General features: G+C 39.9%; 1 protein-coding gene across 4 annotated transcripts in view; it reads left to right on the top strand.

Moving 5' to 3' along the window:
* LDB2 (LIM domain binding 2) overlaps positions 1 to 16,549 on the top strand; it is a 426,688-nt gene that overhangs the window by 162,352 nt on the left and 247,787 nt on the right. For all 4 annotated transcript variants that reach the window (XM_089677450.1, XM_089677451.1, XM_089677449.1 and 1 more), the window contains exon 2: positions 11,471 to 11,573. In XM_089677450.1, coding sequence (XP_089533576.1) covers positions 11,471 to 11,573 — 103 coding nt within the window. The remainder of the gene's footprint in view (positions 1 to 11,470; positions 11,574 to 16,549) is intronic.

Genomic DNA, 16,549 nt, shown 5'->3' with positions numbered 1-16,549 from the left:
CCATTGAGGGACACAGGTCCCATCCCTCTGTGTTTTTGACCTCATACACTGCTTGCTTACAAAACCAGTTGGAAGAAGGGTTATATAGGAAGCTGCCTCGACATTTTTTATTGCCAGTGTTATAAACTCTTGAAGATGGCAATAAAACCCATAGGTCAAGATTATCAACTATTCCTGGGTCTGTGGATGGACTCCAAGAAACTGATTTTGCAGTAAGTACAAAGATTATTTTGTCTGTTTCTTGTAGCTTTGCTGTCAAAAGTGGGGTGACAATCACAGTTTGAGACAGCATACACTTAAAAGCTGCAATAAAAGGAACATCACAAAACTGAGGACATTTATCAAATGTTTCCAGTCTCAGTAAATGTGTTTTTTCCATCTTTGTTCCTCAGGCAGAATATTTTATACTGCTAAAAGTTTGTGCAAAATATAAAAAGTACCCATGGATTGGCAGATGTACTTCCTTACAGCAGCATTTGACAATTATAACTGTTATAGTTCTTTACATGGGAGCTACCTCTTTGGTTAAAAAAAATGCAAATGTTACCTTCAATGAAAACTGCATTTGAGAACAACCAGTAAATCTAGAGATATGGGCAAGTGAGTCTAAATCACACCTCACATTTTAGTACCACCTCCTTAAACTCAATGTTGGTCATTGAGGCTTTCCATCATATTCAATACCAATATGGATTGTCAGAAGACAGGAGGGACACACTGAACACCCAGGAAAATAACTGTTTCTGGTTACATCTATGGTGTCACCTGCCTGCTCATTGAGTAATCAATGACCATTGCATTAAGGCATATATATTGTCCCATGAGCAGGTAAAACAGAAAGCTGCAAATCTGTACCAAGAAATAACGGCATGACATGCCAAACTAACTAATACAGAATATTTGTTTTAACACTGGCTAAACAGGATTAACAAAAAATGTTGGCATGTAAACATTTTGCATGTGTGCATTTTAAAGCCTAGTACACACATGCTACACAACCCAGTGGGCTGAATGAAAAAAAACTGAGGAGGTCGCTGTACTAACTATGCAATGTTAGCACTGAGATCTCCCCCACTGTGCCATTCTGTTCTAACAGAGGGACCACCCCCTGCCAGAACACACTAGTCAGCACTCGCAGCCATTGGCTGCAAGAGCTGATCGGATGACGATCTGCTGCTGGGTTTACAGCATGCGCATTCGACAGAAGCCAATCATGAGATTGGCTTCTGTGAGACAAGCAGCTGTACACATGGGCCAAAATTAATTTGGTTTCTAATGTAGTGGCTGATATTCGACCCATGCCCAGTTTGTTTAACTGTTGGCCAAGACAGACAATAGATGATTTGATTTTTGAAGAAAAATTGCTTGATTCCCCCATCAACACAGTTAGTGTTGATGGGGGAATCTCTTCCTCTGTGTTCTCCCACAGAGCTGCCCCTGCTGAGAGGACACAGTGATTCTTGCTACTATAGCTATACTATAGCAAATATCGAATGTAAAAATCTGACAGGCTGGTTTTTCTCAAGTCGATTGATGGATCGACTTGGGTACAATCAGCCTGTCCATAGATTGTTTATGCTGAACAGGCTGAGATTTGAACCATCTATGGCTTTTATTTTTATGCACATCTTTCTAAATGTAAAGCACTATAACATGAAAGTAGGTGAACATGATGGATTGAATGAAGATTATTTGTAAATTTTGTTATCTTACTTTGCTACTTTACATATCAATTGGGCCAAATGTTAGGTTGTCCTTTAATGAATCAAAATATATTTCCTTCTCCTTATAACATTTTACTATTTGAAAAATCCAGTGCCTTTTTCTTCAAAGTGTATTTCATTCATTGTGTGTGGGAGTTGGTTCAACCCTATAATTATTATTAATCGTTATTATTTTATGTACCGTATCACTGGTTGTTTAAGTTGGAACATGACATGTTCCTTATGCAAAGTCTGTAATGTTTTAGTAATGGGTCTCATCTACTGCATTTCAGCTTTCCCATCCCCATTATCCATTTTAGGTCAATTACCTCTTGGAAGTGGGGGGCATGGCAAGGAAAATGAGTCAACAGTCTATGTATATGCTCCATCGTACTTGTTCCCTTCACATGACTCTGTGTGTGGTGCACATATACCGGCTGCCAGGAGAGAACTTAGTTGCCATGGCAATTTCTCATTACTGTTGAATAGGAAAATAATTAGTCTGGTAAAACTCCACACTACCTGTCAGTCCATAACTTAAACCTGCCTAGGGCACTTCTTGAATTTCACTTTTTAATCTTTTGTTTCTTTTTTATATATATATATAACAACTAACTTTCTTTTCCTACATAGGTTTCTGCATTTCTACCTGAGCAGATCTTTTGAATTAAAATTTTCCGCTAAGTTAGACTTAAACATGTTTGCTAGTAAGGCAATTTTGGGCTGATTTTTTTTTCTAACACACCTAACACAGTGTTCTGCTTTTGTTCTGGCTAACAAATTATAAAAAGTAACATTGAAATGTTTTAAACATTGTTATTTTTTGCAAATTTCAACTAATACATATTTAAGTGAATAGTCACATGTCTGTACTGAACTGTAAAATTGTAGTGTTAACCAAATGTTAATGGGGTACCTGCACATAGAAAACCTTTAACTGTCTTCTAAAATGTCCCAGGAGCCTTCAAATTCAGGGTGTTCTATTATGTAAATGCTCTTGACTTCGACCTATCCCACTTCAGTAATAGTTAGGTAAAGCCATCATATTTGGTGGCCAATGAAAATACAAAGAAGAGACAGGCCATAGCCCAACATTACTAGCTGAAGACAGTATATAGAAAATAAAGTGCCTTGATTTTTGAGGGGCACTGAGGCCACCCTGAACATTTCTGTAGGTGTAATATCTGAACAAAAGTTTGTGAACACCTGAACATAAGACCTGTTAGTGGGTGACAGCCTGCCTACTCATGGCCACAGTGGCAGCCAGAGAACCCCTTATCATAAAAGATAACCTTCCGGGCGTACTAGCCCTTGCTCTGTAGTTCTCACTCTTTTCCTCTTGATGAATGTGTGGGGGCTGGAGACTGCATCCTCAACCCATCCTCCTGGTTGCGTGGCTGTACCCCCTCACTACCAGGGGTATCTAAATGCTAGCTCAGCTTCTTCCAGGGCTCAACAGCCAGGTGACATCACTGACACTCTTGTTCACTCTCATCCATCTACTGAAATACCTGAATAACTGCACAATGAGGACACACATAAATCAATTTTTAAAGAAGAATGTAAAGTAGAAATACAGTAATATTGGGTCTTGGACCCCAACAAAACCCAGCATGAGATTCTCTCTCTCCAAATACTGTCATCAGTCCCTTTAGGTTGGTGATGTATTTCTGTGCCCATCTCTAGAGGATCTCCCTCCAGGGGAAAAAGGAAAAGGTAAAGCTTCTTCTCCCTAACTACTGTTTTCCCTTATGGCTCTCTTCCTATAGCCAGCGACCTATTACCCCTCCTTAAACTCCTCCCCCCATATTTAAGGAGATCCTTCCAGGAGGGAAGTGAACTCAACCTCTTTCATGGAAGGATTTAAAAATGCACACTCTTTAGTGAGCCACCTAATGGGCCCAACCTTAACCTGACTAAGACCAATGTGAGCTTGTTGGACTTCACATTCCAAAACATTGGCCCATAATGTGCCATTGGTAATCAGGTTGCACTCTTTTAGGAAAGCTTTCCACAAAATTTGAACTGTGTCTGTGGGAATTTGTGCCCACGCAGTCAAAAGAATCTTTGTGAGGTCAGGTACTGATGCTTGCCAGAAGACTTGCCTTGCATTCTTCACTCTATTTCAAGTTTTCAGTATTATTGAAATCTGGTCTCTATGCAGGCCACTCACATTCCTCATCACTATAACTCATCAAACCAAGTCCAATCATGCTAGAACAGGAAAGGGTCTTATACAAACTGTTACCCCAAGGGTGGAAGTGCATACTTGCCTAAATTGCCTTGTAATGGAGTAAGAGATGATAGCAAAAACTCTTTATTGAACATATATTTATATTATAGTATTCTTTTATTAATGTGCATTCATATTTCATTACGGCATGGGACTTTCAGTATTTCACCTTGAACAGGAACATACTTTGTACTGTTTAATTAGCATCACTTTTCTGTAAAATAACAGAAGCAGTGTGCCAGGTAAGTGTAAAGTAAAAAGCTCAAGCTTGATAAAGGAGGCGGGGCCTCAGAAACATGTTGCGGCTTCCCCACTTGTCGCTCACTAGCACCTGTCACTATCTACTGTCTGTCGGCGGTAGTGAGGGGAGATACGCTACTGGTTCCATCCATGAGCAGGTCTCTGCCTGTGCCCTGCAGCGACCATCAGTTTGTCCACACTGGAGAGAGCTGTGTCTGTACACCACCCTGGCCACCAGAGCTGTTTACAGGTTTTCTCCATGTAAGTGAGTTAAATAAAGTGCTATGGTTTCTACTTCACACTTACCTGATGCCCTGCTTTTGTTCTTTTGCATGTCCATGAGGGATTCCCCATATCCATTGACAAGGAGCTGCCGGATTGTGTGTTCCAGCTGAATCGTTCCCAGCCCTCCTGCTCCTCTGAGTGGAGTCCATCACGGACTCATTACTATCATTGATATATCTCATTCCACTGTTGATCCTGAGTGCTGATATTGCTTGTTTTTAATAACAAGAGTGTCTATTATTGTTCACTTTTCTGAAATACTAGTTAATCTCTCCTTGATTAAGCTCTGTGGCAAAGGGTTTGTTCATGGAGTTTAACCTGTATGTTATATATAATATATACAGGGGCTAGACAAAAAAATGGAAACACTACATGATTTGCAGGTGTGAAAGTGATGTCATGCTTTATATTGAAAGCGGGAGTGATGTAACATTCTTTTGCTTCCGCTATGTGACGAGACATCTGGGTCCCGTGACTGAGATTGAGCTTTGCAGTCACTTTTGCAGCAGTTTTTTTCTTATTCCAGATCACACTCCTGAGCAATGTCCTTTTGTCTCTTTCAGTCAGTTGAGCATGTCAACCGCGCTTATGCTTATCAGATGACGTTTTCCCAGAACCTGTATATGCCGACATAACGATACATTGGAGGTCATTGATACTGTACCTCCCGACAAGGCAAATAAATAGCTAACTTCATTCACAAAGGCACCAGCTAAGCGGGCGCCAACAAGTTGCCCTTTTTGAAGCTCAGTAATCTCTAACATGACTCCGTATTACTTGCAGAGCACAAAGTGAATGACGAAAGTGAGGCTTCCCACCTGTTAGCTAGGTGTCTCATCACGCAGCGGAAGCAAAAAAATGATACATCACTTCCTCTTTCAAAGCAAAACATTTTGTTACTTTCACACCTGCAAATCATGTAGTGTTTATATGTCTTTGTCTAACCCCTGTATATACCAAGGTTCCCCAAAAATAAGACACTGTCTTATAATTTTGTTGGGCTCAAAAAAACACACTAGGGCTTATTTTCAGGGTAGGTGTTATTTTTGTAATGTGCAGGTGTGGACAGGGGGTACAGAGGTGAGCTGCAGGCAGTTGTGGATGAGGGTTACTATAGAGAGGGCTGGCTGATGACAGTTGTGAGCTGCAGTCAAATGTTGAAATATATTTTGAAATATATTGAATATGGCCAAAATTGTAGCATTTCAAACATATGGCAATATATTTGGGAAGAATATTTTTAAAATACATTTCAAATATATTTTTCTTCCATATGGGACACACTGAGGAGCAGGGAAGCTGGCTTAAGCTCTGGGATCAGCAGGAGAAGAGGTCCCAAAGCAGCCTGCGTACTGACTTACATATATGTAATGTAAGTCAGTACACAAGCAAAAAACAAGTTTGCCTACTTGTATTTAACCATTTGAATACCGGGCAATTTTACACCTTCCTGCCAAGGCCAGTTTTCAGGTTTCAGCGCTCTCACACTTTGAATGACAATTGCGCGGTCATACAACACTGTACCCAAACTAAAATGTTATCATTTTCTTCGCACAACTAGAGCTTTCTTTTGGTGGTATTTAATCACCGCTGGGGTTTTTATTTTTTGCTAAATTATCAAAAAAAGACTGTAAATTTTTTAAAAAAAACACGTTTTTCTTTGTTTCTGTTATAAAAGTTTGCAAATAAATAATTGTTCTTCATAAATTTAGGCCAAGATGTATTCTGCTACGTCTTTGGTGAAAATAACCCAAATTAGGATGTATTTTTTAGTTTGTAGGAAAGTTATAGAGTTCACAAACTATGGTATAGATCTGAAAATTGATCAATCCTGAAGTACTGACAGCCAATCTAATTTCTTGAGGTCCAAGAATGTCAGAACAGTACAGATATCCCCCAAATAACCCCTTTTTGCAAAGTAGACAGTCCGATGTATTTCATAAGAGGCATGGGGAGTTTTTTGAAGTTGCATTTTTTTTGTCATAATTTTTTGGAAAATGAAAAAATGCAAAAAATTATTTTCACTATTTTTTTTTACATACTGTCACCAGTGCAGTACAGCGTCTTCATATAACTAGCATGGTGGTGATCAGGGACACTGACTGGTGACAGTATGAAAAAAAATATATTTTTTTTTTATTATTTTTAATTTTTTATTACATTTCTTTTGTTTTTTTTAAGATTTTTTTTCATATTTCACTATGTCCAAAGTAGTACAATGTTATCATAGTAACATTGTACTACTTTGGGGAAGTGATCAGTATTTTTTTTTTTTTTTTGCACAATTTGCTTATAGCAAAGAATTACTTTGCTATAAGCAAGCATTTACCTGAATGACATCGATTCATTCAGGGTTTTTTTTTTCGTTTTTTTTTGTGCTTAGCTGTGATTTGGCCAAAGCTAATCACATGACATGTGCATGTGATTAGCTGTGACCATTCACAGCTAGACACTAATATACAATGGATGGCATAAATGAAGCCATCCATTGTATACAACTGTCATGTGACCTGCTGTGATTGGTCACAGCAGGTCACATGGTACCGGCAACGGGGCCGATACTCAGATCTGTCATCGCCCGTGTCCAAGGTACACGGCCGGTGACAGATCGTGCCGCTGCATGGCTCTGCAGGAGCACAAACTGCGCATGTGCGGGAGGACGCCATTTGGCGTCCAAACCGGAAATGCAGTACATTTTGCCGGCCGCCTTTTGGCTATTGGCCGGGCGTGTACTGGTTAAATAAACACTGAATTTTAGCAATACCACATGTGTGCCACTTTGCATATTTTCCATGTCTTTTTAGGGCTGCATGGCTTATTTTTGTCTTTAAAGAGGCTAGATGAATGCCATGCCTGTCTACACAAGAGAAGCTTTTACCAGTAGAAATCATGCATAAGGTATGTTAAATGCACATATAACCATACGGGAAGATTTTTGTTGAATTGAATGGTCTGGTGACAGGGTCTCTTTACCATGAAAAAATATTTCTGACACTAGCACCAGTTTAATTCAGCCTGAATGTTCATAGTTTTACTAATCATGCTTATGAAGCAGTGAACAATGAAGCAGTGTATTATAAGCCTGTCTGCCCTCATCTGTGACAGCAAACTCATCACTTGGTTAGGTGGCAGTGAGCACATTGTTCTGTCTTCTGATTGTCAGCAGCGTGTCATCGTCAGGAACATCATATAATTCATTAAGTGTATTAAGCTTGTCATCACCTTGCCAACATATTTGTGAGTTGTGACCAGCAGCAAAGCTACACTATATTGCCAAAAGTATTGGGATGCCTGCCTTTACACGCACATGAACTTTAACCACGTGCCCTCCAGAAAATTTACTTCCCTTCCTGACCAGGCCATTTATTGTGATATGGCGCTGCGCTACTTTAACTGACAACTGCACGGTCATGCAACGCTGTACATAAATGACTTTTATGTCATTTTTTCCCCCACACATAAAGATTTTGTTCCATGGTATTTAATCACCTGTGCATTTTATTATTTTTTCTAGTATAAACACAAAAAAAACTATTTTGAAAAAAAACAATATTTTTGACTTTTTTGCTGTAAAATCCAATAAAAAAATAAAAAAAAATCAAATTTCTTCATAAATTTAGGCCAAAATGTGTTCTGCTACATGTCTTTTCTTAAAAAAAAATAACAATACGTGTAAATTAATTGGTTTGTGTGAAAGTTATAGCATCTACAAATGGTGGTATATATACTGGAATTTTTTTTTTATACTAGTAATGGTGACAATTAGCGATTTATAGCGGGACTGCGGGACTGCGGCGGATATTCTGACACTGGGTGGGAACTGATTAACTGCTACTGACATCTCCAGTGACACCAACACAGTGATCAGTTCTAATAAAAAGCACTGACACTGTACTAATGACACTGGGCAGGAAGGGGTTAACATCTGGGGTGATCAAAGGGTTAACTGTGTGCTGTGTGTGTTTTACTGTGTTCACTGTGTTGTGTTTTACTAGGGAGACAATCTGTTTTGTATCTCTCTGCACAGCAGAGATATAACAGCATGTTCATGTAGCAGAGATACAAAACAGCAGTATTTCTGCTATAGGATAGAGGGCAAGTGTTAACCACTGGCATCCCAGTTTTAGTCCGTAGGATTCAATATTATATATTTTGTGAAATATATGGGTTGATTTACTAAAGTCAAACAGACTGTGCACTTTGTAAAGTGCAGTTGCACTCTGCACGTGCCGTTGCACTCTGCAAGTGCAGTTGCTCCAGATCTTAGTAAATGAGGTAAAGCTGCACTTTGCAAAAAAAAAAAAACCCAATCACATGCACGGAAAATAAAAAAGACAGCATTTTTGCTTGTACATGATTTGATAATGGTAGTCAACAGAGCTTTTGCTTATTTACTAAACTCTGGAGGAACTGCACTTGCAGAGTGCAACTGCACTTTGCAAAGTGCACAGTCTGCTTGCCTTTAGTAAATCAACTTCATAGTGTATGTCTACAATGTATGTGAATTGAGAGTTCACAAGGGGTGATACTTCATTTTAGTTCATTGTTAACATCTGAGCAAATAAAAAAATACAAATGTGGAATAAGCAGCACAGTACTATGGATGGAACCTTGAAAACAATGAAAGCATGTGTGTATCGAGATATACAACATACATTTGTATGACAAATGTCATAAAGGGGCTAGAGCACGGATTTATTTGTTACCCAAAGCAACCAACAACATTTTATCTTTCACATGAAAGAATAAATCAAACTAGTTATAAAGTACAAAAGCTCATTTGTGTCAGGTTTAGTATTTCTAAAGCAACCCTACTGGACGGAGGTGTGGAATGTTATTTTTTTTTATTGTGTCTCGAATCCAGGTTTACCGAATCAGTTATACAGAAATGTTTCACACAGCACCACCACATACAAAGGTGCTTTCTATATGTAGGGCTACCTCCAAAGGGACCGCTCAATGATGCTTGTCCCCAGTGGTTGCCCTGACCTTGCAAGCTTCCAGACACCTCTGACACTCTGGGTTCAGATATATTTGAGTAATAGAAAGTAATAATGCAAGAGACACAGGGGGAGATTTACTAAAACAGGTGCATTCACAATCTGGTGCAGCTTTGCATGGTAGCCAATCAGCTTCTAACTTCAGCATGTTGAGTTAAGCTTTGGCAATAAAACCTGGAAGCTAATTGGTTGTATGCAAAGTTGCACCAGATTTTGTACTCTCCAGCTTTAGCAAATAACCATCACAATTATTTAGTAATGCCTCTATATTAGTGCTTTCTCAAAAGAGTAGACCAAAGGAATAATGGGGTTAGTATGCACAAACCCAGCTAACGCATGAAAACAGAAACACTAGTGCAATAGGAACAGTCATATAGAAACGTTTAACAGATTATACAGTTATGTGAAGTAAGCTTCAACCATTTAATGCAACAGCGGTGGAAAAAGGGGGAAGAGAAGGCTTGTTGGCTCAACAGCTCCCTCTGGGCTATTGGCAGTACAAGGGGTATGCAGAAACTCCTATATAATTGTATACTCCTGCATAACTATGTGTAGGTACCCTTGTTTGAGTAACAATGGCCTTAAAAAGGAAGAATTCCCTTTAACTTGAAACTGCAGTTTGAGCCCTGTGATCTTGAAAGTTCCTAATATGGTGTCATCTGCTGTTTTCTGCTAGCAATGGTGGGGCCCAAAACATTATTAAATACTGGTAATTTGATGAACTTAAACAGATAAGCTGTAGTACTGCTCAAAAAAAAGGTCTGGTAACTGAGGTGTAAAGGTGTCTGCATGCAGTGTCTCTAGAGTGATGACAGAAAGAGGTTGAGCATCTGCTCACTCACCAATCCTGTTGATAGCATGGCCTCCCAGGAATGAATAATTTTTGATCAGGCTCTTGAATGTCTGCAGAGATGTGTAGAGTGACTGCCTGACAACCTGTCAGCATGGTGAACAGTGATGGCTGCATGAGGCAGACAGTGGCACTCCTGGTGTGGAGAAGAACCAATGCGGTGTGGCAGCAATGCAGATCTGCTGCCCAAAGTCCCATGGCCACAGACCCGCATTCTCTCTCTTGCTCTCTTTGCTTAATAGGTTAATTTTCTAGGATCCTCTGCTACATCTAGTGGCCAAAATTAGCTTTTTTCCTGTAATACCTCACACGCCACTAGATAGAGCTACCGATCATAGGATGTCAACATATGAAACAAAATATGGTCAAAATTTGTGATGGCAAAGTAAATATTTGAGACTTTTGTCTGACTATTTTTTTTATAAATAAACCCCTTACTGTTAGTACAAATATAAACAAATAGCATGTACAGTACTCAAATGTGTTGTTACATGTGCACACATATGGCTACTCTCATTTTACATATTATTTTTTCACAGTGTGCACTCCATGAAGTATTGCCCTGTACATAACGGGATTTGAAAATACTGACGATGAATTTTGATCCTAGGTATACCACCATTATGTCGGTGTACATTCAGTGTATGCTGCTTAGCAAACCACACTTGTTAGTGAATTAGTTGTATGCTCGCTGTCACAGCTATGAGTGTCACATGTGTGTCGCGAATCCTGTGGGGGTACACTTTGGTTGTTCACTTGTATTTGCAGACATTGATTTGACTGTGAACATACATATTCCTTGGTAAATCAGGTCCAATGAACGTACAATGTGTGAAAACATTCTATCATCAAATATAGCTGGATACTAATGTTTACAGGTAGAGTTGATTCAGGAAATATCCTAATGCCTCTTGGGGGATAAGGAAGGAATTTTATTCCCCCCACTGGAGCAAATTGGATCATGTTTAATTTTTTTTTCCTTGCTCTGGATCAACTATGGGTATTGGAATGTGTACATGGGATTGTATAAACATTTCTTCCCTTCTATTGGTTGAACTGAAGGGACTTGTGTCTTTTTTCAACTTGACTATGTAACAATTTCATTTAGCATTGTGCAATGTTTCAAGTTGTCATTAGGAGTTTGTTTTTATCTCCACAGGATAGTGACAATCTTTGGTGGGATGCCTTTACTACAGAATTTTTTGAAGATGATGCAACATTAACGCTGTCATTTTGTTTAGAAGATGGACCAAAGAGATACAGTAAGTGATGTAAATGTTTATTACTGAACACCTAGTGCTGGCTGTGGAAAGATGTTGGAGAGCTGACTCTACCGCTGACGTCTCGTACTTTTGGATGCTTCAGGTTTACTGACAAAGCTCTCTATACCGTAGCTTTCCAGTCATTGGTTAAACACTGGGATAATTGTATAGATGTAGCAGGGGAGTATGTCGAAAATAAAATGCAGTTTCCACTCCTTGAAATTTGTTCTTTTATTATATAAACTTAAAAGTCCAGGTTTGACTTGAATGCCCCTTGTGTAATAGTATTAAATATATACAGTATATATATATATATATATATATATATATATATATATATATATATATAGTACTTTTACGTTAACAGATTAGACCAAATACTAAAAAATCTTTTTCCAAAACCGATTCCAGGTGTGCTCTTTCTAATGTAGACATTCACTGTAAATTTCTAGGCTATGTTGCACCCCAGCAGTATTTTCAAAGTAAATGTAAAGCATCTGAATTATTCAGCTGAATACTATTTTAAGGTAACTAGCTCATTTGCACTTAAAAGTGGAGCTTCTGTATAGGACGTGACAGTATAGAGTAGGAAGTAAAGAAGCTGATTCAAGTTTGTAAGTTTTTAACGTGTTGTTTTCTATTTGCGTTTTACTATTTATACAAAATCTTTATTTTACAAATATGCATGTAGGGGTGACATTACTGTTACCAAGCATTAAGGGTTTCTAGAGCGCACAGAAAGACTTGTTTGCTTTCATGATGTCTCTTTCTAATTGAAAGTCTGTACATAGAAGCCAGGGAGTGGAAGGGAAATGGAATGAGCTATTCCTCTGTCATTTTCACTTTTGTCTGTAAATTTCAGTTTGAGCTTTTTTAGCAAAGCAGCTGAGCCATGTGAACAGACATCTTGAACTCCACCAGCTGGCTTAACATATAAACATTATTTATATGTAATATTAAAAAAATCAAATTGGGTTATATATAAAGGTGTACACACAAAGGCAATACCTAGCACTACTTACCCCAGAATCCAAGATCAGATGGCATCTTACATGAATTGGATTCCTGGTCTGCCCATAGCTACAGGCATATCTAGCTCTACAGGTGAAACTCGAAAAATTAGAATATCGTGCAAAAGTTCATTTATTTCAGTAATGCAACTTAAAAGGTGAAATTAAAATATGAGATAGACTCATTATATGCAAAGCAAGATAGTTCAAGTCGTGATTTGTCATAATTGTGATGATTATGGCTTACAGCTCATGAAAACCCCAAATCCACAATCTCAGAAAATTAGAATATTACATGCAATCAATAAAACAAGGATTGTACATAGAACAATATTGGACCCCTGAAAAATATATAGCGCCAACGGTTTGCTCAGCGTTTAACATTATAGTGGGAGACAATACAGTAACAATACAGTTCAATACAAGAGGGATTTGAGGGCCCTGCTCCTTGGAGCTTACAATCTAGGGAGGGGTGAGTGGTACAACAGGTAATAACTGTGGGGGATGGAGTGGTTGGAAGAGTAGAGGATTCCAGTATTAGCAGAGGGCGGAATAGGCTTCCCTGAAGAGATAGGTTTTCAGTGATCAGTGGTAATTTGGGGCAGTGTTGTGGATGGCTTTATATGTCAATGTTAGTGTTTTGAATTTTATCCGTTGGGCAACTGGGAGCCAGTGGAGGGATTGTCAGAGAGGGGTGGCAGATACAGAACGGTTAGTGAGGCGGATGAGTCTGGCAGCAGCGTTCATGATAGACTGGAGGGGGGATAGCCTGCGATGAGGTAGGCCAATGAGGAGGCAGTTACAATAGTCGAGGCGTGATATGACAAGGGAGTGAATAAGTTGCTTAGTGGTTTCCGGGCTTAGGAACGGTCGTATCTTGGAGATGTTGTGGAGGTGAAGTCTACAGGATTGTGTCAGCGATTGGATCTGGGGCTGGAAGGACAGATGGGAGTCTAGGATTACACCTAGTACCCTGGCGTGAGGTGATGGACTGAGGATGTGTTATCGATATTTATGGTGAAGTCAGTGGAGCTGGCGCGGGCTGGGGTGAATACTAGGAGCTCAGTTTTGGAAAGGTTGAGTTTGAGGGAATGGAGTGACATCCAAGCCAATATGTCACTTAGTACGCTAGCGATGCGGGTGGAGACTGAAGGGGTGAGGTGAGGGGTAGACAGATAGATTTGCGTGTCATCAGCATAGAGATGGTAAGTTTATCAAGTGACCAAGGGAGGAGGTGTAGATGGAGAAGAGAAGGGGTCCAAGGACATAACCTTGAGGGACCCCTACAGAGAGAGGGAGTGAGGAGGAGGTGGCCGCGTTGTAGGTAACACTGAAGGAGTGCTGCGATAGATAGGAGGAGAACCAGGAGAAAGCAGAGTCTCTGAGGCCAAGAGAGTGTAATTTTTTGAGGAGGAGGGGATTGTCAACCGTGTCAAAAGCCGCGGAGAGGTCGAGTAGTAGGCGTATTGAATAGTGGCCATTGGTTTTAGCAGTTAGTAGATCATTAGAGAGTTTTAATAGGGCAGTTTCAGTGGAGTGTAGAGGGCGAAAGCCAGACTGTAAAGGGTTGAGAAGGTTGTTGTCAGAGAGGTGGGAGCTCAGACGATTGTAGACTAAGCGTTCTAGGAGTTTAGAGGTAAATGCAGCAATTACTGCCTCAATGTGGCGTGGCATGGAAGCTATCAGCCTGTGGCACTTCTGAGGTGTTATGGAAGACCAGGATGCTTCAATAGTGGCCTTCAGCTCCTATGCATTGTTCGGTCTCATGTCTCTCATCTTTCTCTTGGCAATGCCCCATAGATTCTCTATGGGGTTCAGGTCAGGCGAGTTTGCAGGTCAATCAAGCACAGTAATCCCACGGTCATTGAACCAGGTTTTGGTGCTTTTGGCAGTGTGGTCAGGTGCCAAGTCCTGCTGGAAAATGAAGTCAGTATCCCCATAAAGCTCGTCTACGGAAGGAAGCATGAAGTGCTCCAAAATCTCCTGGTAGATGGCTTCGTTGACCCTGGACTTAATGAAGCACAGTGGACCAACACCAGCAGATGACATGGCTCCCCAAATCAACACAAACTGTGGAAACTTCACACTGGACTTCAAGCATCTTGCAGTGTGTGCATCTCCATTCTTCCTCCATACTCTGGATCCTTGGTTTCCAAATGAGATGCAAAAGTTGCTCTCATCAGCAAAGAGTACTTTGGACCACTGAGCAACAGACCAGGTCTGTTTTTCTTTAGCCCAGGTAAGACACTTCTGACGTTGTTTGTTGTTCAGGAGCGGCTTGACAAGAGGAATACGACATTTGAAGCCCATGTTTAGGATCTGTCTGTGTGTGGTGGCTCTTGATGCACTGACTCCAGCCTCAGTCCACTCCTTGTGAAAGTCCCCAACACTTTTGAATGGCCTTTTCCTGACAATCCTCTCCAGGCTGCAGTCATCCCTGCTGCTTGTGCACCTTTTTCTTCCACACTTTTCCCTTCCACATAACTTTCTATTAATGTGCTTTGATACAGCACTTTGGGAACATCCAACTTCTTTTGCAATTACCTTTTGAGGCTTTCCCTCCTTATGGAGGGTGTCAATGATGGTTTTCTGCACAACTGTCAGGTCAGCAGTCTTTCCCATAATTGTGATTCCTACTGAACCAGACTGAGAGACCACTTAAAGGCTCAGGAACCCTTTGCAGGTGTTATGGCTTAATTAACTGATTAGAGTGGGACACTCTGAGCCTAGAATATTGCACCTTTTCACAATATTCTAATTTTCTGAGATTGTGGATTTGGGGTTTTCATGAGCTGTAAGCCATAATCATCACAATCTATCAAGTCTATCTCATATATTAGTTTCACCTTTTAAGTTGCATTACTGAAATAAATTAACTTTTGCACAATATTCTAATTTTTGGAGTTTTACCTGTACTTACCCCAGAATCGATGATCAGATGGCATCTTACATGAATTGGAAGCCTGGTCTGCCCATAGCTACAAACATATCTAGCACTGCTTACCCCAGAATCGATGATCAGATGGCATCTTCCAAGAATTGGATGCCTGGTCTGCCCATAGCTACAAGCATATCTAACACTACTTACCTCAGAATCGATAATCAGATGGCATCTTCCAAGAATTGGATGCCTGGTCTGCCCATAGCTACAAGCATATATAACACTACTTACCCCAGAATCGATGATCAGATGGCATCTTCCAAGAATTGGATGCCTGGTCTGCCCATAGCTACAAGCATATCTAACACTACTTACCCCAGAATCGATGATCAGATGGCATCTTCCAAGAATTGGATGTCTGGTCTGCCCATAGCTACAAGCATATCTAACACTACTTACCCCAGAATCGATGATCAGATGGCATCTTCCAAGAATTGGATGCCTGGTCTGCCCATAGCTACAAGAATATCTAACACTATTTACCCCAGAATCGATGATCAGATGGCATCTTCCAAGAATTGGATGTCTGGTCTGCCCATAGCTACAAGCATATCTAACACTACTTACCCCAGAATCGATGATCAGATGGCATCTTCCAAGAATTGGATGCCTGGTCTGCCCATAGCTACAAGCATATCTAACACTACTTACCCCAGAATCGATGATCAGATGGCATCTTCCAAGAATTGGATACCTGGTCTGCCCATAGCTACAAGCATATCTAGCACTACTTACCCCAGAATCGATGATCAGATGGCATCTTCCAAGAATCAAACAAGCAAAGAATAGCAACTTAATAGCCTCCTTATATACTGTTTTAAACAGAAAGCCATACTGTTATTGATTAAAGTTTTAGCAAACCTCCAAGATAATATAAATAAGTTATTATGAAATTTAAATACTTTATGCATTATTTGGAAATTTTCCAAAAACTGGACATTGCTCAGTTGTTGAATGAATGGGAATCTGTATTCAGCTTAGGTATAAGATTACTTAAATAAACAATCTATGACTTAAGTTAGCTC

The sequence above is a fragment of the Staurois parvus genome, unplaced genomic scaffold (genome assembly GCF_062004578.1).
Source record: "Staurois parvus isolate SC_StPar_1 unplaced genomic scaffold, SC_StPar_1.0 ptg000186l, whole genome shotgun sequence".
In the NCBI taxonomy this organism is placed as follows: Eukaryota; Metazoa; Chordata; class Amphibia; order Anura; family Ranidae; genus Staurois; species Staurois parvus.
Note: the sequence above shows the minus strand (reverse complement) of the source record. Positions and strands in the feature narration are given on the sequence as shown.